Source organism: Myxine glutinosa, chromosome 5 (genome assembly GCF_964187855.1).
Source record: "Myxine glutinosa chromosome 5, kmMyxGlut1.1, whole genome shotgun sequence".
NCBI classification, from domain to species: Eukaryota; Metazoa; Chordata; class Myxini; order Myxiniformes; family Myxinidae; genus Myxine; species Myxine glutinosa.
In genome coordinates this window covers 56,353,874-56,376,663 of record NC_136265.1, presented here as the reverse complement: position 1 = coordinate 56,376,663, position 22,790 = coordinate 56,353,874, and the positions used below count along the sequence as shown (strand labels likewise).

The window sequence follows — 22,790 nt, the reverse complement described above, 5'->3', positions numbered from 1 at the left end:
TATATATATATATATATATATATATGTATATATATTGTTACAGATCGCGGTTTAGATGTTATGATGACCGAGCGGTGGTGTATTACCGCGACCTAACAGGATCCCCGACTCACCCGATTCCACCCAAACGTTGGCCGGGTCGCACCACAGCTAGTCAATAGGGAAAAGACAAAGGCGACGAATGCAAAGAGGAAAACGAAGGCAAAGAAAGGTTTGGAAATACTACTGAATTTATTGACTATTTACACACAAGCAAAAAGAAAGCAGTCACGTTTATTTACAAGCACATAAGACGCAGGTGACACAGGGAAAATACTAGCTTATACAGACTTAATTAACCCAGGACAGAACAAACAAAGACACTGACTCACGCGGGGAATGACAGGAATGGCAGGAGGTGGATGGCTGGAGGTGAACGCTTGGTGGAGCCAACGCAGAGCTTGGTGGAGCTTTGGTGGAGGTGAACGCTTGGTGGAGCCAACGCGGAGCTTGGTGGAGCCTTGGTGGAGGTGAACGCTTGGTGGAGCCAATGCGGAGCTTGGTGGAGCCTTGGTGGAGGTGAACGCTTGGTGGAGCCATCGCGGAGCTTGGGGGGTTGGTGTGACGGGTTCTCTCTCCTTCCCTCACAAGCTTCAGGACTCTTTCTCTCTCTTTCTTAGTCCCACCCAGTCCAACAACTTCCTCTCTTGCTTAGTCCAACTCAAGGCCTTCCTGTCTTCTGATCTCCTCCCTCCTCGACTCCTCACCGCAACCAACGCAACCACTGACCGCCACCACCGACTCCTCACCGCAACCAACTGACCACCAACTCCACTGACTGACTCTTCACGACTCTCTCTTGACGACCAACTCTTTGTGACCAACTCAAAGTGCATCTCCTCTGGGAACACCCCCGCCGTGGGTTATATAGGCCCCGCCCCTTAACCTTTTCGAACCTCCCCCAAACGTTCTCTCCCCGCCCTCTCAAGCCAAACCCCTTGTTCATGGTTGGTCGAGTGGGGCTGGCTCACTCCTCCCCTCTCTGACGAGGTGGGGACCCGCCTTCCTTCCCCCAACCCTGCCTCGTGGTCAATGGCGGATGAAGGGAAAACCGCCCAACATGCAGTTGGCAATGCGAATTGCAATTGACGGAAAGGGGGGAATGGAAGTGTTGGGAGTGGGAATGAAGGGAATCTATCTCTTTCACTGGTGCAATGGAGTATTTCAATTAATGGGAGACACAGCCTTACTCTAAAAACACATAATAAGAGATAACTATCAAACAGATGTATTCTATTATTTGGCTGACGTGTATGCTTGTGGACTAATTATGGGATGCCCTTTCACCTTTACACAGCTCCGGAGGCAGGGGGGCGCAGAATAAACAATAGTAATAATAATACACAATCAAAAAATATACAGTCCTCATATCCGCAACACTGCACCCTCCTCCTCTTAGGCACGTCCCGGGCCTACAACTTTTATTTTTAGTGTGACACGTAGGTGTAGTTCCCTCTACTTTTAAACCTGACCCTGAGTGCGACAGTTTTAAAACATAAATAAATGTGTCCCGCTGCTCCATTGCACCCTGCCTAACAGACTTACGCCCACAGTTAACCGAATTGCGGAATGGTCTTCAAACTACACACTGATGGTGGGAAGCATTATTTACACTTGACGCTACTTTTATTTACAAGACTAACCCAGGACCTGTAATTGTTCTTTCTGGGGAGGAGACAGTCTGCTCTGCATCGACGCACCATGAAAGCACCCAAAAACGCACGCAAGCACCAATCGGTGCAGTCACCATTGTTCAAGAATGAAAATAAACCAACAACCCCTAACCCTGCAGGTGATCTCTTGCTCTTCGGCTCCCTCTGCTGGTTATTATTATTTTCCTGGTGTTGTCATCTTCCCTTGCTGGCGGCCTATTTGCAATAAAAGAATGCACCTAACGTGTCCGTTTTTATTTTATTTATGGCCCACAGGGGCCGACTACGTGTGGTTCACCTGTGGGGCATCGGTGCCCTGTGGCCAAGGTCCGCCAGCAAGATTTCAGGCCCTCATGGCCGGTTCCAGCAGCGGGGCCATGCCCCAACCCATGGGGTCCATAAGTGGTGCTCGGCCACAGACATGTGGTCCATAATGTGGTGCATCGATGCAGACAGCTGGTTCTGGGAATTTCGGGCGCACAATGGCCGACCCACGCACGCTCCCCTCGGCACCCAGTGGCGCACAGGTCATGTGGGAGACAAAAGGGGAAAGACAATTGAGCGAGGGGTAAGGTCACAAGGGTACACATCAATAAGGCAATGCAAGGCGAAATGCGTACGGAGGGCGAAGTGAGAAAGCTCGTCCCTACCGTACGTCACCCCCCTGTCACCTACCCTACCCTTGCCCTTACCCCATATGTACAAAAATCTACACATTTACAAATTCGTCACTACTGTCACGTCTTCCCCATATTTCCCCTATACCAAATTCGTCTCCACAATCCCTCTATCCAAAATTTGCCATCACCAAATTCATCATCAATCCTCATAAGGAGGCAGAGATGGAACATCAAAGCACAATGTCACACCCACGTCATGATGCGTCTCACAATCCAAACATTTGCACACTGAAAAATAATAAAACATGGCATGGTGTGGAGTACCTGTCACCTTAGGTGAGTGGATGCAGATGGTGCGAGGAGATCCTTCATCCTAACTATTTTCTAAATGACTTTAACACACTTTACACTACCCGGGGTCTTTCCCTGCCAATCCATTGGCCAACTTACACTATGGGTTCTAAAAACCAATTCCCATTGACCAAACTGTGGTGCTTCTCAATTTGGGGTCTCACTCCCCCGATTCATCTCCCGGTGCCCTCGCACAATTTCTGGGCCGCGACGTGTAGCTCTCCCAGCAGGTCTACCCACCTGCACACCTCCACCACTGTAGTTGCCACCCGAGCTTACCTAGCTCCTCACCCTAACCTAACTAACTGGGGACAGCCCCTCCTGGCTCTGTCACCCCTTGGTGCCCTCTGGCACTGGGCTACCCGGGTCCGTCCTCCGGATCCTCGGGCCCCATCCACAACTACCGGCTCCCAGAGCCCACCTGCGGCCTCACCTGGCCGACATCCTCACAGTGGTGGAGTGCCCAAACCAACTACACACACTAACAGGCTACACACCCAGCCATTTCCACAACACTAATGCACCCATCCAAATACCATTCTGTCACCCGCACCACAGATGCCAATATCCAACCACAATTTACCTGTACCCTCTACCTAACACTTACACTACCCGCCCCGGGTATCCATGATGGGGGTCCACTCTTCCCCCATTCACACCTTCGCACCATCCACTCCACTCCACAATTTCCACCATACTCACTCCACGACCATCCATTCCAATACTCCATTTATTCCACACAGCCACATACACCTGTTGTTGCACACCTGTGCAATCACCTGGTGCCACCTGCACCGTCCTCCTCTTCCTGGACCAGTTGGTCAACACAACACACATCACCACTACTCCCTCATACACTGCTCCACACACCTGTTCAGTTGCACACCTGTGCAATCACACCTGTTCAATCCTCACACACACGGCATCATCTCAGCTAACTACTCCCCTCTGAAACTTGCGCTTCCCAGTCGTCCCTTTAAACTATTGCGCTCCCACGTCATTATAATCCACACTAATCTACCTGCGTCCCCACTACAGGTATCAGTCACTAACTAACCTTAACGTCACCTAATGTCATCTTCGCTAGATCCCTATCAATATCCTAACCCACCCGGGCTAGTTTTCACTGCCATCAACCCCATAAACTATAGCTCCTTTGCCCCACCTGTGAGGGATGGTGGAGTTGCCATCCCACCACATCGGGGACGTCCTATCATTATAAATTTTGTTCGTCCAAATTCAATAAATCAACAATTTGCCATTTACTGCCAATTCTACCCACTATTATAAATTTCGTATCAAATCACTACCATCATCATCCGTCTACTTATTACATCCTCTCGGTGCGCCAATTCACGTCTACAGCCCGGCTTCGTACAGCCGAGCAATGAACGCGGATTCTTTTGTGCCGGCGGCTGGATGCGTCCGGCACTCGGTGCAGGGACGGGGGCTTACCCGGGCCGAGATCCCACGCACCACCTCGGCGTGGAGCCATCCAATGTCCCGATCTCGACCTGCCGGCACGTCTCAATAGAAAGTGGTCGCCATGACGACCCTTCCTATCGGGCTGCCCGCTCCGCCTAGTGGAGCCCGGATGCGGCCGTTCCACGCGAGGCCCAGCGTGGATCGCGCACGGCGGTCCTTTCGAACCCGCCGTGGCTCGGATCCCCGCTGGTTCTCGCGGCACGCGAAGCCCGGCACGCACCGAGGGCCCGATTCGGCTATAAGTCGCTCTAACCGCTAAACCGGTTACCGTCGATGCTTCACCTGGACGCTTACATGCATACGCTACCCCTTTCTTGCTCATACATGCAGCCGTTTCCATGCTCCTCGTCGTACCTCTTTTTACACACCCAGGTACACCCATTCCGCTCACCGACTTGGTCACACACCTGACCACCGAACACCTTGGCACACATTCGTCGCTCGCACACCTCACCAACACACCTCTTCGCGCCCCTTCCTCGGGCACCTCTTCTGTGACAATCACAGGTGTGCTCTTACTCGCACACCCAACCACGTGCCTCACGACCAACTCAAATGTGCATTCCCACACACGCTCTACCATTCCAGGTGTGCATCCTTCCATTCCAGGTGTACATCCTCGCTCACCTGTCATAACCAACTCACGCTCCGTTTCACTCTCACTACTCTCACCACCACTCTTGACAACGCACTCTTTCCCCATGCACCCGTCCGTTACACACCTTTCTCGCGCACACTCTCCCGTTACACCCTCTGTAACACTCACCACAGGCGTGCATTCTCCCTTACTCTTGACAGCATGCGCTTTCCCCATGCACCCGTCCGTTACACACCTTTCTCGCGCATCCTTTTGCGCACACTCTTTCGTTACTTCCTCCGTAACACTTACCACACCGCGCTTCCATGTACCCCCTCGCACACGCGCTACGACCAACTCACTCCTGACGGCACACTCACTCCTCGGCGTGCACTTTTTCCTCACACACCCCATGGTCGGACATTCTCGCACACCTCTTTCTTCGCACACCAGACCTGTCGCACACTTCACCAACGGCCTCTCACGAACACCCGGATCCAACCCAATCCCCAAGCCGACTGAAGCTTTCCTCACATCATATACATTGCCACTCACCTCCGTACCTCGTCGTCGCACCTCCTTTGCCACCTGCAAACTCTTTATTCGGTTAGTGAGCATCACATCATGAGTTGAGCACCGACCTTGCACATATTCCATCACCTCCTCCTGGATTTCTCTTTTAGTTTCTGTCCGTCCCTTCTTAATTTCACTCACCTCTTCTTCCACTTCCTCTAATTTTTGTTTAACCTCTTTTATTTCTCGGTGCGTCTCCTCAAGTTCGTCCTCTAAGGCTACCGTGATCGTCTCTATGTGCATCCTCACCTCTCGGTCCTTCGTCTCCATTATCTCTGTCACCTCGTCCACCCTCATTGTCAGTTCCTCACGTACCATCTGACATTGCCTCTGTGTCGCTATCAAGTCATTTTTAATTTCTTTTTGTGTCGCCTTTAACCCTCCGAGTACTGCAGTGTTCCTTTGAACCTGCTCCACTAACCTCGTTTGTCCCTCCGTCAGCTGTTCCACCTCCTCCGTCAGATCTTCTATTCCCCCTTGTAACTTTGCCGTATTATTTCTCACCTCTTTCTCCATACGCTTCTCACCTCGCTTTACCTCCTCGCGTAGCCCCGAAACCTCCTCACCCACACCTCGTCGTATCTCCTCCTTCATCTCCTCCCTTTCTTTTGTAGATGCCGCCCTCATCTGTCCCAATTCATCCCTCTGAGCATCCAGTTTGGTTTCTACCCCGATTTTTACCTCCTCTATCTGCTCTCCCATTTGTTTAATTTCTCGGGCGGATTGCTCCCCTATCTCCCGCAATTTGCCTTCCATCCTGTTTTCTAACCCCATTAACCCATTTTTTACCCCCTCTAACTGATTCTCCTGGGCAGCCATTCTATTTTCCACCCCCGTTAACCCATTCTTTACCTCTTTTATCCCGTTGTCTAACCCCTCAAAATTATTGTCTAACTTCTCACCGGTACCCCTCGCTTCGTCCCTCATTACCCCCATTTGGCCCTCTAATCGCTCACTATCAGCCCTCAATTCGGCCCTCATTACCCCCATACTGTTTTTCAAACCTCCAATTTGGTCTCCCATACTCATCTGTACAGCTGCCTGTAGCTGCGCAATGAGGGCCTGCATGTCAATCGGCTGCATGTTAAAGCCCGCTGATACAGCGGGCTCGGCTACCGCGCACACGTGCGAGGCGCCTTTTTGCACGCGTGAAACCTCGTGCGCGAGAGCGCCATTTTGTGCGTCTGATACCCCCTCAACCGCCTCCTCATTGCTCCCCTCCATTTGATCCTGGGTTACTCCTAACCCCTCCTCTAGCTCACCCACCGGCATTCGATCGCCTTGACCAGCCATGGCGCGATTTCAAAATTCGGGTTTTATAAAACAAAACAAATTTCGGCCGCTCCAAATTTTGACCAAATTTTTTCTCGATGTTTTTAAAAAAAATTTTGGTTCGGGCCCCGAATCTCACGCCCAGACACCAATTGTTACTGTATAACACAATTGGTGTTCCAAAATTTGGGCCTAACAAATTTAGTCCCAGGTCCGAATCCAACTCCTGACAACCAATTGTTACAGATCGCGGTTTAGATGTTATGATGACTGAGCGGTGGTGTATTACCGCGACCTAACAGGATCCCCGACTCACCCGATTCCACCCAAACGTTGGCCGGGTCGCACCACAGCTAGTCAATAGGGAAAAGACAAAGGCGACGAATGCAAAGAGGAAAACGAAGGCAAAGAAAGGTTTGGAAATACTACTGAATTTATTGACTATTTACACACAAGCAAAAAGAAAGTAGTCACGTTTATTTACAAGCACATAAGACGCAGGTGACACAGGGAAAATACTAGCTTATACAGACTTAATTAACCCAGGACAGAACAAACAAAGACACTGACTCACGCGGGGAATGACAGGAATGGCAGGAGGTGGATGGCTGGAGGTGAACGCTTGGTGGAGCCAACGCGGAGCTTGGTGGAGCTTTGGTGGAGGTGAACGCTTGGTGGAGCCAACGCAGAGCTTGGTGGAGCCTTGGTGGAGGTGAACGCTTGGTGGAGCCAACGCGGAGCTTGGTGGAGCCTTGGTGGAGGTGAACGCTTGGTGGAGCCAATGCGGAGCTTGGGGGGTTGGTGTGACGGGTTCTCTCTCCTTCCCTCACAAGCTTCAGGACTCTTTCTCTCTCTTTCTTAGTCCCACCCAGTCCAACAACTTCCTCTCTTGCTTAGTCCAACTCAAGGCCTTCCTGTCTTCTGATCTCCTCCCTCCTCGACTCCTCACCGCAACCAACGCAACCACTGACCGCCACCACCGACTCCTCACCGCAACCAACTGACCACCGACTCCACTGACTGACTCTTCACGACTCTCTCTTGACGACCAACTCTTTGTGACCAACTCAAAGTGCATCTCCTCTGGGAACACCCCCGCCGTGGGTTATATAGGCCCCGCCCCTTAACCTTTTCGAACCTCCCCCAAACGTTCTCTCCCCGCCCTCTCAAGCCAAACCCCTTGTTCATGGTTGGTCGAGTGGGGCTGGCTCACTCCTCCCCTCTCTGACGAGGTGGGGACCCGCCTTCCTTCCCCCAACCCTGCCTCGTGGTCAATGGCGGATGAAGGGAAAACCGCCCAACATGCAGTTGGCAATGCGAATTGCAATTGACGGAAAGGGGGGAATGGAAGTGTTGGGAGTGGGAATGAAGGGAATCTATCTCTTTCACTGGTGCAATGGAGTATTTCAATTAATGGGAGACACAGCCTTACTCTAAAAACACATAATAAGAGATAACTATCAAACAGAGGTATTCTATTATTTGGCTGACGTGTATGCTTGTGGACTAATTATGGGATGCCCTTTCACCTTTACACAGCTCCGGAGGCAGGGGGGCGCAGAATAAACAATAATAATAATAATACACAATCAAAAAATATACAGTCCTCATATCCGCAACAATATATATATATATATATATATATATATATATATATATATATATATATATATATATATATATATATATATATATATATGTGTCTGTGTGTGTGTGTATATATGCATGTGTATATTTGTGTGTGTATGTGTATATGTGTGGATGTGTATATATGTGTGTGTGTGTGTGTATGTGTGACCCACTCCTGTGTGTGTGTGTGTGTGTGTGTGTGTGTGTGTGTGTGTGTGTGTCTGTGTGTGTGTGTATATATGCATGTGTATATTTGTGTGTGTATGTGTATATGTGTGGATGTGTATATATGTGTGTGTGTGTGTGTATGTGTGACCCACTCCTGTGTGTGTGTGTGTGTGTGTGTGTGTGTGTGTGTGTGTTGTTCCGTGCTCCTCCCCTACCCCCTGGTCACGATGTACCTCCGAGCCCCGAGAGGAGTCACGGCAGAAAAATGTGTTATTCTGTTTGTCAAAGATCAATGGAGAAGCCACCCCAATTGTTACTCACAAACAAATATTGTATTAAAATCATACAAGAATAACAGTTCAACAATAATAGTATTCAAAAGTACAATGAATATGTCCTATGATGGTACCATCAGTTTTGTAATATATAACTCACTGTGCTCCAAGTGAGTGAAACAAGAACATTCCCCAATGTCTCTTATTCCCGGCTTCAAGACGAAGTTGATTTGCTCCAGCGATCGCCAGAACGATGTCCAATCAGGACCAGAATCCCGTGTGGATGGCAAGTACAGTCACCCAGCCGAAGCTGCACAAAGGCGCCCTCAAGGCGACTGGGAAATCACACCCCCGGTATGAACATTCACGGCTCACAGTCGGTGAACCGCAAATTAATCTTCAAAAGCCACGGTGCACACACACACCAGATACGTCTGAAAGCGGTGAAAACGGCTGAGGAAGCCAAGAAACCATGCTCGACGCGCGAAGCAAGCGAGTCAAAATGGCCGACGGCCCATTCAAGGCGTAACGGCACGACGATGATTCTCTTCGGAATCCACCGCCAAAAACCTGACACGCAGGATGATCGGTCACAGCGATGACAACTCTGTCGCAGGACCCCTTTCCCGGAAACCTGAAAGTTCGCTCGTGACTCTTGCTCATCAACGTTCGATCCAGACCGCAAGTAGCTCGGCTCCTTCTTGTCCGAATTACTCGCTCCGCCCTTTTTTTCCTCTTCCTCTTCATCGCCATCCGGTTCCTGTTTCATTTAAAACATTAACCGTTTTACCTTTTGACAATAATAATTGCTATTTCCCTCAAACCACAATAATAATAATACATGGAACCAGAAATGTTTCAAGTGGATGAAAACCACAACAACGGAAGTGACGAATCCGTAACAGTGTGTGTGTATTTCTGTTATGTGCTCCTCCCCAAACACCGGTCACGGTGTACCGCCGAGCCCCGAGAGGCGTCACGGCAGAAAGATGTGTTATTCTGTATGCCAAAGATCAATGGTGAAACCACACCAATTGTTACCAATAAACAAGTATTGTATTAAGGTCACACAAGAATAACGGTACAGTAACAATATTAATCAAAAGTACAATCAATATATATCCTTCCTATGATGGTACCATCAGTTTCGTAATATATAACTCACTGTGCTCCAAGTGAGCGAAAAGAACATCCCCAATGTCTCTGTCCCGGCTTCAAGCCAAAGTTGGTTCCGGCTTCAAGTCAAAGTCGATCCACTCCAGTGATCGTCCGTACGATGTTGTATCGAGCCCAGAATCCCGTTGGGTTGACAGTCACACTGCCAAAGATGGGCGAAGGTGTCCTCAAGAGGCGACTAGGAAATCACACCTTCTGGTATAGATGTTCAACAGCTCCCATTCGGCGAACCGCAATTTCCCACTCAAAATCCACGTTACACACACACCAAATTAACGTCTGGATGCGGTGAGAATGGTTGAAGTGAATTGATAAACCTTGAACGATGCGAAAAGCGGGCGCGAGTCAAAATGGCCAACGGGCTGTACTCGAGATGTAACGGCCTCCAACGATTCTCTTCGGAATCAACCGCAAAACCTGTCACGCAGGTTTATCTGTCACAGCGATAACAACTCTGTCACAGGAATCCCTTTCCCAGGAAACCCAAAGTTCACTCGTGACCCTCGTTCGCCAACGTTTGCTCAAGACCTCGAAGCGGCCCGGCTTCTTGTCCGACTCACTCGCTCCGCCTTCTTTTTTCTCTTTTTTCTTCCTCTTCGTCGTCGTCCGGTTCTGGTTTCATTTAAAACATTAACTTTTTTACCTTCTGAAAACTAATCTCTATTTGACTTAAACAACTACAATAATAGTACATGCAACCAAAAATGTTTACAGTGGATGAGAACCACAACAACGGAAGTGACGAATCCGTAACACTTCCCCCCCTCAAGAAAGAAAGTTGGAACATAGTGAAAACTTTCTTTGCATGAAAAAACTCTTCTAACAAACAAAAGTAAAACTCACACCCAAATTATCAATTCACATGAGCAACAATAATTAATATTCCACAAAATAAAGTAACAAACTTCCAAACAACCTGCAGAAATTTCCAAAGATAGTTCACTCTGGATAAAGCATCAGCAACGACATTGTCCCTGCCCTTTACATGCTCAATTTCCAAGTTGAACTCCTGTAAAGCCAAACTCCATCTCATCAACCTCTGATTTTTATTTTTCATTTTTTTGAATGAAGGTTCAGGAGTTGTGATCAAAAATCCAAAACAAAGCAAATCTATAGCACTTTTTTAAGGAGGCCGAGCTGAGAGCCAGGTTCCATGGTGGTTGTGTGGTGAGGCCTGGAAGTATTCACTGCATGGACGCATTTAGGGACGTGGAGTTCACAGGTTAATCTGTGTCGGAATCTTGGCTCGGCTGCTCCTGAGCACTCAGTGCTTACAACTCTTCTCTTGATCATAAGAATCATAATCACGGTTGTCGAGTCGGGTGCTGTCGTCATGTGAGTAGCGGTCCCCATCTTGGCTACCACCGTTATAGTCATCCCGTCGAGAGTTGCCAAAACTGCGCTGCTGCTGCTGGGAGCCTCCGTAGTAATCACGACTGCAGCCGCCACCAAAACTACGACTCCCACCCCAGGAGCCATAGCCACCCCTGAAACTACCTCCACGTTTTCCTCTTCTGTAGCCCCCTCGACGCCCATGGCCTGACTTCTCTACCGTTATGGTCCGATCATCCAAATCCTTGCCATTCAAATCCTTTTCTGCATCTTTGGCGTCCTCTTTGTTTTCAAACGTGACAAAGCCAAACCCTCTCGACTTTTGGTCTCACTGTCTTTCATCAGCAGCACTTCCAAGAGTGGTCCATATTTGCCAAAGATAGAGTCCAGAACATCTTCTCTTGTGTCAAAGTTCAGTCCACCTACAAAGAGCTTGCCAACATTGCCTCCATCCATGACTTGTGTGTGCTGACACTTAGTTTCAGGGTACTTGACAAGAAGTGCCTGTGCAAAGTGTGACGTCAGTACCTTCTCCTTCTCTTCAGAGCGCTTCCTACCCATAGCACGAGTCGCGGCACAGGATGGAAAGATACCCGGAATCTCCTGCTCTAACTGTGCGGTGTTATTTTCCATACTGGGCTTTTCAACCAACATTGGATTACCAGAAACTCGACCACCGGCCAAATCATTCCCGATAATAAAAGATATTCCCTCCACAGGAAGAGTGGCTTGTAACCCCACAGTGACCGGTCCTGACACCAAATCAGACTTCAAATGGATGACATGAAGAGGAGCCTTAACATAGCCCCCAACCCCCTGTAAAAGAACACTAACACCAGTTGCCGTCTTCTCTGACAATGGCGAAATGCCTTCAAGCATCAAAGATTGATGTGCTCCTGTGTCCCTCAATACCCTAACAGGTCTCTGGTTTGTTAAGTCTCCATCCAGTGACACAAACCCCTCTGAAATAAAAGGTTTGTAACCCTCTTGGACAAGGTCGTTCTGTGATGCCGTAACTTTGGCATGGGAACCTTCACAAGGCACTGTCCTCCAAGGACGATTTCTCGCATAGGCCAATGCATTTGGAGTTGAACTAGTTTGACTCCGCTCATGATTTTTCCTTTTCAGGGCATAACATTGGGACATCAAATGTCCAGGTTTCTTGCAAAAAGCGCCAGTAGGCCCGGAGGAAAAACTTGTGGTCTGCCTCGGGCCCCCCGGAAGATAGGTATGTCTTGGAACTGCAGTCTTTTGATCCCTAAACGTCGCGGTATCAGATTTGTCCCCATAGTCCTCTTTCGGCTGCCTCCATGAAAATCTGTTCTCTGAACTTGATTTACCATACCTCCCCATGCTAACTCTAGGCGGGAAGTTAGGTTTGTGGAACCCCATCCTGTGTGTCAAGGCATAGTCATCTGCCACGGTTGCTGCCTCATACAACTTTGGTACTTTCTTTTCATCCAGATGTACTTTAATGTCCATGTGGACACACTGTTTTAATTCCTCCACCAAGATCAATTGTCGTAACAGGGTGAAGTCTTTCCCAATCTCCTTCGAGTCACACCACCTATCAAACATGGTTTCTTTCATTCTGGCAAACTCCACATGGGTCTCACTCTCCCTCTTCCTGGCATTCCTGAATTTTTGCCGGTAAGCTTCCGGGACCAATTCATCGGCTTTGAGAATGGTTTTCTTCACGATGTCATAATCTGCACATTGGTCAATCGGTAAAGCCGAATAAATATCTTGAGCTTTACCCACCAAAACACTTTGCACTCACATAGTCCAGGACCCCACAGGCCATTTTAGCATTTGAGCCACCTTCTCAAAATGTAAAAAGAACTTGGCTACCTCCTTTTCATTGAAGGGTGGAAGCAGCCTCACATGCCTACCAACATCCCAAGTGTTCTGACTAGTTGTCGAACTAGCCGGCATGGATACTACTTCTCTCTGTTCCCCCAGTAATTCCAGGTCCTTGAGTTTAAGTTCCTTCTGATACTCCACGTCACGTTCCTTTAACTCCCTTTCAGTTCTCCTTTCCTCTGCTCTTTCCTCTGCTCTTTCCTTTTCAGCTCTCCTTTCCTCTGCTCTTTCCTTTTCAGCTCTCCTTTCCTCTGCTCTTTCCTGGGCTCTTCTCTCCTCGAGTTCTCGGTCTCGTTCTGCTCTTTCCTTTTCCGCTTTCCATTCCAACTCTTTTCACCTTTCCTGGCTCTGCAGTTGCAGCTCCATTTTCCGGAGCTCCACATTTCCTTTTTCCTCGGGTAACCAATCCAACGCGAACTCTTTCCATGTTCCTTGTCCCACCAGAGATTCTACCACCAATGTCTGCATCTCTGCTTTCTTCATATTAACTCGGACCTCCAACTTAAAATATTTGGCCAATATCATGAGTTCCGATCTTTTTAACGCCTGGAACTGTGCCTCATAATGGGACGCCGCAAACCTTTCTGCGTCAAACACCATGGTGACTATCAGTGAGCACCTGTTAACCTTCACACAAAAAATTTCAAATTTTTTGAAAAATTTGTGAATGTTAGTAAAATTCCAAATTTGGGAATTTTGGGAATGTTAGGGAATTCTATCCCGGACAAGTGTTAGGGAATTCAATCCCGGACGAGTCCCAAATTTCTGTTACGTGCTCCTCCCCAAACCCCGGTCACGGTGTACCTCCGAGCCCCGAGAGGAGTCACGGCAGAAAGATGTGTTATTCTGTATGCCAAAGATCAATGGTGAAACCACACCAATTGTTTCCAACAAACAAGTATTGTATTTAGGTCACACAAGAATAATGGTACAATAACAATATTAATCAAAACTACAATCAATATATATCCTTCCGATGATGGTACCATCAGTTTCGTAATATATAACTCACTGTGCTCCAAGTGAGCGAAAAGAACACCCCCAATGTCTCTGTCCCGGCTTCAAGCCAACGTTGGTTTTTTTTTTTTTTTTTTTTTTTTTTTTTTTGTATACAAGGTCGAGGCTCGTGAAAGAGCGAACATTAATCACACAGAAAGACAAACCGACACATAAAACATATAACATAGGGAGCGGTAGACAAGATGGGGAGAGAGGGGGTAGGACACAAACACACATTTGAGAGCAGTGACCGAGAGACATGGAGACATCGAGAGATCTGAGAGAGGGCGAGGGCTTGGGGGGGGGGGGCGTGGGAAGGGGGCGGTGGGAGAGGTATAAAACATATGGACACTGCCAGGACTTCCAGGAAAGAAGTTGGAATTTCAAACAAGGTGGATCTGGGGTGAATTAGCGGGGGTAGAAAAGATCAAGGTTTTGGATGGGGGAAGATAAGAGATGGTGGTGAACAGCGGTTTTAAAGCTTCAAGTTCCGGCTTCAAGCCAAAGTCGATCCACTCCAGTGATCGTCCGTACGATGTCGTATCGAGACCAGAATCCCTTTGGGTTGACAGTCACACTGCCAAAGATGGGCGAAGGTGTCCTCAAGAGGCGACTGGGAAATCACACCTTCTGGTTTAGACGTTCAACAGCTCCCATTTGGCGAACCGCAATTTCCCACTCAAAATCCACGTTACACACACACACACCAAATTAACGTCTGGATGTGGTGAGAATGGTTGAAGCGAAGTGAAAAACCTTGAGCGATGCGCAAAGCGGGCGCGAGTCAAAATGGCCGATGGCCCGTTCTCGTGGCGTAACGGCACTCCGATGATTCTCTTCGGAATCAACCGCAAAACCTGTCACGCAGATTTATCTGTCACAGCGATAACAACTCTGTCACAGGAATCCCTTTCCCAGGAACCCCCAAGTTCACTCGTGACCCTCGTTCGCCAACGTTCGCTCAAGACCTCGAAGCAGCCCAACTTCTTGTCCGACTCACTCGCTCCGCCTTCTTTTTTTCCCTTTTTTCTTCCTCCTCGTCGTCGTCCGGTTCCGGTTTCATTTAAAACATTAACTTTTTTTACCTTCTGAAAACAGCAATCTCTATTTGACTGAAACAACAACAATAATAGTACATGCAACCAAAAATGTTTACAGTGGATGAGAACCACAACAACGGAAGTGACAAATCCGTAACAGTGTGTGTGTGTGTGTGTGTGTGTGTGTGTGTGTGTGTGTGTGTGTGTGTGTGTGTGTGTGTGTCACACTCCCCCGTCTGTGTGTGTTACCCACTCCCCTGTGGGTGATCCCCTCCCTGGTGCAGTGTGCGTGATGGGGGCAGGGAGGGAGAGGATTTGAGCTCTTGAAGTCACATTTTACATGAGATGTAATCACACATTTCAAACTGTATTTCCCATTTGCACGCACATGCATTCACATGTTATCAGGAGTAAATACATTGTGTAGATTACATCATTTGTGGATCTGATAAATTGCCAGTAACCATTTTGTAAAACTGAATGTGCAGCATCAAACTCAAGATGTCCAAATATCACACACATCCATGCCCGTGGGATTCCCATGGGTGACCCCACTAGTCCTATTATAATAGAGCAAACGTATATGGTTATGTATGGACCAAAAGGTCTTCTTCTTCAAAATAAATAGTTAACACCCTCTTAACCCTCTTAATTACGTTTAGACTACTGACACCCCTCAGACCTTTGATGACCCTTTAATTCCCCCAAGACCCTTAATACCACCAAGACCCCTGAAGACCCCAAATACCCTTAAAGACCCATAATGACCTCAAAGACCCCAAAGACCCTGAAGACCCAAAACACCCCAAAGACCAAAAATGCCCTTGAAGGCCCTGGGGCTCAAAAGGAACCTGAAGACCCAAATGGCCCCGAATACACAAAAGACCCCAAAGACCCAAAATACCCAAAATACCCCGAAGACTCAAAACACCCCAAAGCCCCAAAAGACACCAAAGACCCAAAACACCATGAAGACCCAAAAGACACCGAAATGGTCAAAGATGCCCATCCCTCTGAAACGACACGTGGTGAGGCGCGCGGAGTGCGCCGAGTCACGCTTGTATTTAAAAATATTTCATGTAGCAAAAACTATAACACTCAGGTGGAATTTGTTTCGAACACCATTAACGAGACCTATTGGCAAATGTATATTCCAAGTTTGAGCTAGTTTTAATGTGGAGCCCTTGAGATATGAGTGCCAACATATTTTGGGTGGACAGACAGGCGGACGGATGAACAGACACCAACGTGATTTCGACGGTTTGCAAAATAAGACTCAAGAATGCGGAAACAAGCCGTTGATGAAATTTGGAACCTATTACCTGGATGTATATAACAATTTCTAGTGTTTAAAGCTCCCAAGAGCATAATGAGCTCCATCATTAGGAAATGGAAGAATATAAGATTGGAGAACCCCAACCTCGCCCTCTCCCAGGGAGCGGACCTGTTTCTCCGGGTTTGATCGGATTTAAAAAGTCTGATGTGCATGTTTGCAAGTTTGTAACAGATGCTCCATAAGCCTTAGAAACTTGAAAAAGCTAAAGTTCAGTTTTAATGTGATGTTTTTCTTTTCAGAATTGATTGTGAAAGTGAAGGTGGAATCTGAGTTTGAGGATGACTCACTATCTCAAGAGAAAGGTCTGAACCACAACAACATTCTGCTTGTTCCAGTTACAGACAGTCATGTGTGTGTGTCTACATTGCACAGGAGGTTGTGAGAGATGTTGTTGCACTTGTCTTTTAAGGCCACATGGTGACTTTTGGCCATGTTAAAATGACCCAGCTCATTAATAACGGATTCCTCTCTGCATATTGAAGCATCACTATATTTGTTTGAGATGTTCAGGGTAAACGTGTGTTTCAGAGGAGGAATTAATCTGTAAAACTATTCGGGTCAAATACATCATCATTCACAATGCATGTTCCTCTTGAACAAAACAAAATAAGGAGAGAGGCTAGATGCTAGAGCTTCGTCACTGCCGCGCATTCGTAAATCCCCACAATTCCCACCTCAAGCAAAGTTAAAATATAGCAAAAAGCAAGGTGTTGACACCTGGAAAAGTATTGCCTATATACTCACAGTACCTCTCTGAATGGATAAACCAGCCAACTTGCGTATTTATTTCATAAATTAACATTTTAAAGTGTCTCACCATCCCGAATGACATGCCCACGAGAGATGGCAAACAGGAGCATGTACACTGGGCTTTCGCCAACAGGCCTCGCCATACCTTGATTCTTCTTCATATTGCCCATGAACACTTTTCAGAGAACTGCAAAGTATTGTTTCTCCGAGAGGGCTGGTACCCCTTTGTCCTTCGTCTCTTTTCTTGATATTGCAGATGGAAAAGTTATGAAAGTCATTCTGTGTTGGTGGACGCGTAGAACAATGGATGGATTCAACAGAATGTTCATCAAAGTATGTTAACCACCATAGGAAGCAAGGAGAAACTCATGCCACAACCATTAACACATGGTGGGAGCAAGCCTCTGATTGCGACACACTGTCCAGAATGATGGAGCAACCTCTGATAAGATCGTTTGTGTGTGATCAGTAAATGTCTGAAATCATTTGGGGAGATGCGCAATTCCTCTATTTTTGAATCTTTCCTGTTAAATCTTATTGAGCATATTTGGGGCCAATCTTCAATCGACAGACTTGGCATTTAATATGGAATTTTTTTTGTGGGGGTGAACTTACTTTTCAAGATGTCTTAGAACCAAAAGTTCATTGGAATTATGTTGAAATTATTCTAGATTTTGTTAATGTGACCTTTAAAAGAAACAAAAACCACATTTGACATTTCGAAACAAATAAATTGATCCTTGAAAGTGATGTAAACTGATATCGAACTCAATTCATGGCCAGAACTGTGTTAAACTTCTGTACGTTTTCCAGAAGTATCTCTTTATTTTGCACATTAGCCAAAATTTTTTTAACAAAAACAAAAGTTAAATTACGACTGGGATTACGGACAGTAAAATTACAGTTCAGTACTTCATGTAACCCCCACGAGCATTCAGGAGAGCACGTACATGTTGAGGCATGCTGTTCACGAGATTTGCCAAGGTTTGGACAGGAATCGCTTGCCATGCAGTGACAATAGCCTGCTGCAATTCACGCACAGAGGTCGGCTGCTGGTCCAAGTGGTCGATTTGACGCGTTAATTCTGCCCACAAGTTCTCTATCGGATTCAGATCCGGGGACATGGCAGGCCACTCCATATGCTCTACACCATGGTCAGCAAGAAAGTGTTGGATCATGTGAGCACGATGAGGCCGTGCATTGTCATCTTGGAAGACAAAGTTTCCTCGAAAGGCTGCACGAGCAAATGGAAGCAATGTTTCTTCCAGAATGGCCCTGTACTTGAACTGGTTCAGGTTTCCATTCAGAACAACCAGGTCAGTTTTGCCCCCTGCATGAAAAGCAGCCCAACGGTCACCCCACCACCTCCAGCTTGTACACTTGTCACTATACAATCTTTGTTGTAGGCTTCATGCACTTGTCTGTGTACTCGGACGCAGCCATCTTGACGATAGACCAGAAATCTAGACTCGTCACTGAAGATCACGTGATTCCAGTGTCCTGGCTGCCATTGACGGTGCTCTCTGGCCCACTGCAATCGGCGCTGGCAGTGTTGTCTGGTCAGGCGTGGCTTTCTCAGGGGACACCTGGCACGAGACCCTGCTTGAACCAGTCGTTGGTTGACTAGCCTTCTGGATACAGGCACATTTGTCAGTTGCTGCCACTCAGCCCTAAGCCGATTAGCTGACTTGGTACGGCCATTGCGGACTAACCGGTACAGCTGGCGATCATCCCTCCTTGTGGTTCTGGCTGGACGTCCTGGCCTCGGTATTGGAGTAGGGACACCCCTCTGAGCATTTCGTTTCAGGATCTTTGACACCTGACCTTGAGTGATTCCATAGTGCCGAGCAATAGCATGCTGTTTCATGCCGTAATTTCGTAAAACTACCACTCCATGACAAACAGCATTGTCGAGTTGACTGACCATCTCCAGAGGAAGCGGCAATAACTTTTGGAGATGTGCAGCAGTTGTTTTCCACTAATACAGAACGCAACAACCCTTGCATACCCGACTGTGAAGCCAATCATCAAATGCACCTGTCCATACATTTTGCCACGCCACCTGTGATATAATCCTGTTGTTGACTTCTTGCTGCGACAGACAATCAGCGACATGGTTCTTTCAACAAATAAATCACCAAAGTGTAAAAGAAACTCACCAGATTGATATACTGAGTGAAGAAAGTAAACCCAAGTCGAGAAAAAATATATATATTCCATATTAAATGCCAAGTCTGTAATTTGAGTGAAATATATGTCAATTTTGTAAAGTTGGTGCGAATTAATGATGATTTTTGTGACTTGTCTTTTCAGGGAAACAAACGAAACTGGTTTCTTGTTCAAACTGTTCCCAGTGGTTTGACATGGAAGTTTTAAATCGGGCCACGACTCGGAGTGTTTGTCAAGAAACTGACAAACCTGGCAGCGTGTCTTTCACACGCAGATGTAAGCAGTGTACAGAGCCCCTCAAGAATATCCGAGAAAGTGAGAGACAACACAAGTGTTCCTTGTGTGACAAATCATTTATAACATTGTCATCTTTAAAACGACATCAAGCAATCCACACAGGCAAGAAGCCGCACAAGTGTTCGTTTTGCAGCAAGGCATTTGCTGATTCGTCATATGTCCGTCAACATGAAAAGACTCACACAGGAGAAAAGTCCCATCAGTGTTCTTTATGCAGCAAGGCTTTTACTACTTCATCATACTTGCGTCTACATCAAACGGTTCACACAGGAGAAAAGCCCTATCAGTGTTCTTTATGTAGCAAGGCTTTTATTACTTCATCATCCTTGCGTCTACATCAAATGGTTCACACAGGAGAAAAGTCCCATCAGTGTTCTTTATGCAGCAAGGCTTTTACTACTTCATCATACTTGCGTCTGCATCAAACGATTCACACAGGAGAAAAGCCCCATCAGTGTTCTTTATGCACCAAGGCTTTTATTACTTCATCATCCTTGCGTCTACATCAAATGGTTCACACAGGAGAAAAGCCCTATCAGTGTACTTTATGCAGCAAGGCTTTTATTACTTCATCAGCCTTGCGTCTACATCAAATGGTTCACACAGGAGAAAAGCCCTATCAGTGTTCTTTCTGTAGCAAGGCATTTATGACTGCATCATTTTTGCGTCGACATCAAACGATTCACCCAGGAGAAAAGCCCTGTCAGTGTTCTTTATGCAGCAAGGCTTTTACTACTCCATCACTTTTGCGTCGACATCAAAAGATTCACACAGGAGAAAAGCCACATCAGTGTTCTTTTTGCATCAAGGCTTTTATGACTCCATCAGGCTTGCGTCTACATCAAATGATTCACACAGGAGAGAAGCCCTATCAGTGTTCATTATGCAGCAAGGCTTTTATTACTTCATCATCCTTGCGTCTACATCAAATGGTTCACACAGGAGAAAAGCCCTATCAGTGTTCTTTCTGTAGCAAGGCATTTATTACTGCATCACTTTTGCGTCGACATCAAACGATTCACCCAGGAGAAAAGCCCTGTCAATGTTCTTTATGCAGCAAGGCTTTTATTACTCCATCACTTTTGCGTCGACATCAAACGATTCACACAGGAGAAAATCCCCATCAGTGTTCTTTATGCAGGAAGGCTTTTACTACTTCATCATACTTGCATCTACATCAAATAATTCACACAGGAGAAAAGCCCTGTCGGTGTTCTTTATGCAGCAAGGCTTTTATTCATCCATCACTTTTGCGTCGCCATCAAATGATTCACACAGGAGAAAAGCCCCATCAGTGTTCTTCATGTGGCAAGGCTTTTACTACTCCATCACGTTTGCGTCAACATCAAACGATTCACACAGGAGAAAAGCCCCATCAGTGTTCTTTATGCAGCAAGGCGTTTACTACTTCATCATACTTGCGTCTACATCAAACGATTCACACAGGAGAAAAGCCCTATCGGTGTTCTTTCTGCAGCAAGGCTTTTATTCATCCATCACTTTTACATCGACATCAAATGATTCACACAGGAGAAAAGCGCTATAAGTGTTCTTTGTGCAGCAAGGCTTTTACTTCTCCATCACTTTTGCGTCTACATCAAATGATTCACACAGGAGAAATGCCCTATCAGTGTTCTTTCTGCAGCAAGGCTTTTATTATTCCATCACTTTTGCGTCGACATCAAACGATTCACACAGGAGAAAAGCCCCATCAGTGTTCTTTATGCAGCAAGGCTTTTACTACTTCATCATACTTGCGTCTACATCAAACGATTCACACAGGAGAAAAGCCCTATCAGTGTTCTTTATGCAGCAAGGCTTTTATTACTTCATCATACTTGCGTCTACATCACATGATTCACACAGGAGAAAGGCCCTATCAGTGTTCTTCATGCAGCATGGCTTTTATTCATCCATCACTTTTGCGTCGACATCAAATGATTCACACAGGAGAAAAGCCCCATCAGTGTTCTTTATGCAGCAAAGCTTTTTCGACTCCATCACATTTGCGTCGACATCAAACGATTCACACAGGAGAAAAGCCCTATTAATGTTCTTTATGCAGCAAGGCTTTTGCAACTCCATCATACTTGCGTCAACATCAGAAACATTCACACAGAAGACCAAGAGTAAGAACAGCAAATGATAACAAGGAGAAAGTTTAGGACAAACAGCAGAGGAAGAAGAGGAAGGTGACAAAATATTTAAAATGAGCCGCAACAACTGGAATAAGATCATAATAGAGGAGATGAGGTGAAATACCATGACTCCCTGGAATAGAAAAGCAACAAACGGAGAAAAACACGACTGTTTTTTTTTTTTCACTTTTTTTTTTTTTTTGTATAGGGGATCGAGGCTTGTGAAAGAGCTAACATCAATCACACAAACAAATCAAAGAGACACATAAAACATATAATAACGGGAGTGGTAGACAAGATGGGGAGAGACGGGTGAGCACACAAACACAACATTTGAGAGCAGGGACATCGGGAGATCTGTGGGAGGGTGAGGACTTGGGGGGAGGAGGTGTGTGAAAGTGGGGGCGGGGGCGAGAGAAGTATAAAACACTTGGACACTGCAAGGACTTCCAGGATAGAAGTTGGTATTTCAAAAAAGTGGATCTGGGGTGAATTTGCAGGGGTAGAAAAGATCAAGGTTTTGGATGGGGGAAGATAAGAGGTGGTGGTGAACAGCTGTTTTAAAGACCTGGAGTGAGGAGTGGGATTGAAGAGAGTGAGGGAGTTTGTTCCAGAGGCAGGAGAAAAGAGGACTGAAAGAGTGAAGGTGAGCAGAGACTCTTGATTTTGGCAGTTTAGCCATAAGAGGGTTGCTGGCAGATCTTGTGTGACCTGTGGGAATATTTGGGGGACAGAGCACAGAGAGAGTTGGGGGAGCAAAGCCGGAGAGGAGTCGGTAGAAGACGGAAAGACCACCAACCTGCCTGCGGTGAGTAAGTGAAAGGCCCTCGGAGATAGCGTCATCGCGGGAGATTCCAATGATTCTGAACGCTTTGGTTTCAACAGCCCTTCAGAACCATTTAGAATTAAACAGTGGGTTAGAAAGTTTTGTCTACTTTATTTTTAACGGACGGATGGAAGGAAGGACATCGGCTGATATTGAAATGGCTTCACAGCTTAAAATGAACACTGAAATATACGTGATATGAATGAAAAATATGTGAAAGATA

The 22,790-nt window shown here is 46.7% G+C and overlaps 1 protein-coding gene across 1 annotated transcript in view; it reads left to right on the top strand.

Moving 5' to 3' along the window:
- Positions 1 to 21,654, top strand: part of LOC144892103 (uncharacterized) — a 114,470-nt gene extending 92,816 nt beyond the window's left edge. The window contains exons 2-4 of the mRNA XM_078777297.1: positions 16,627 to 16,689; positions 20,042 to 20,580; positions 20,833 to 21,654. Coding sequence (XP_078633423.1) covers positions 16,627 to 16,689; positions 20,042 to 20,580; positions 20,833 to 21,654 — 1,424 coding nt within the window. The remainder of the gene's footprint in view (positions 1 to 16,626; positions 16,690 to 20,041; positions 20,581 to 20,832) is intronic.
- The last annotated feature ends 1,136 nt before the right edge of the window (positions 21,655 to 22,790 follow it).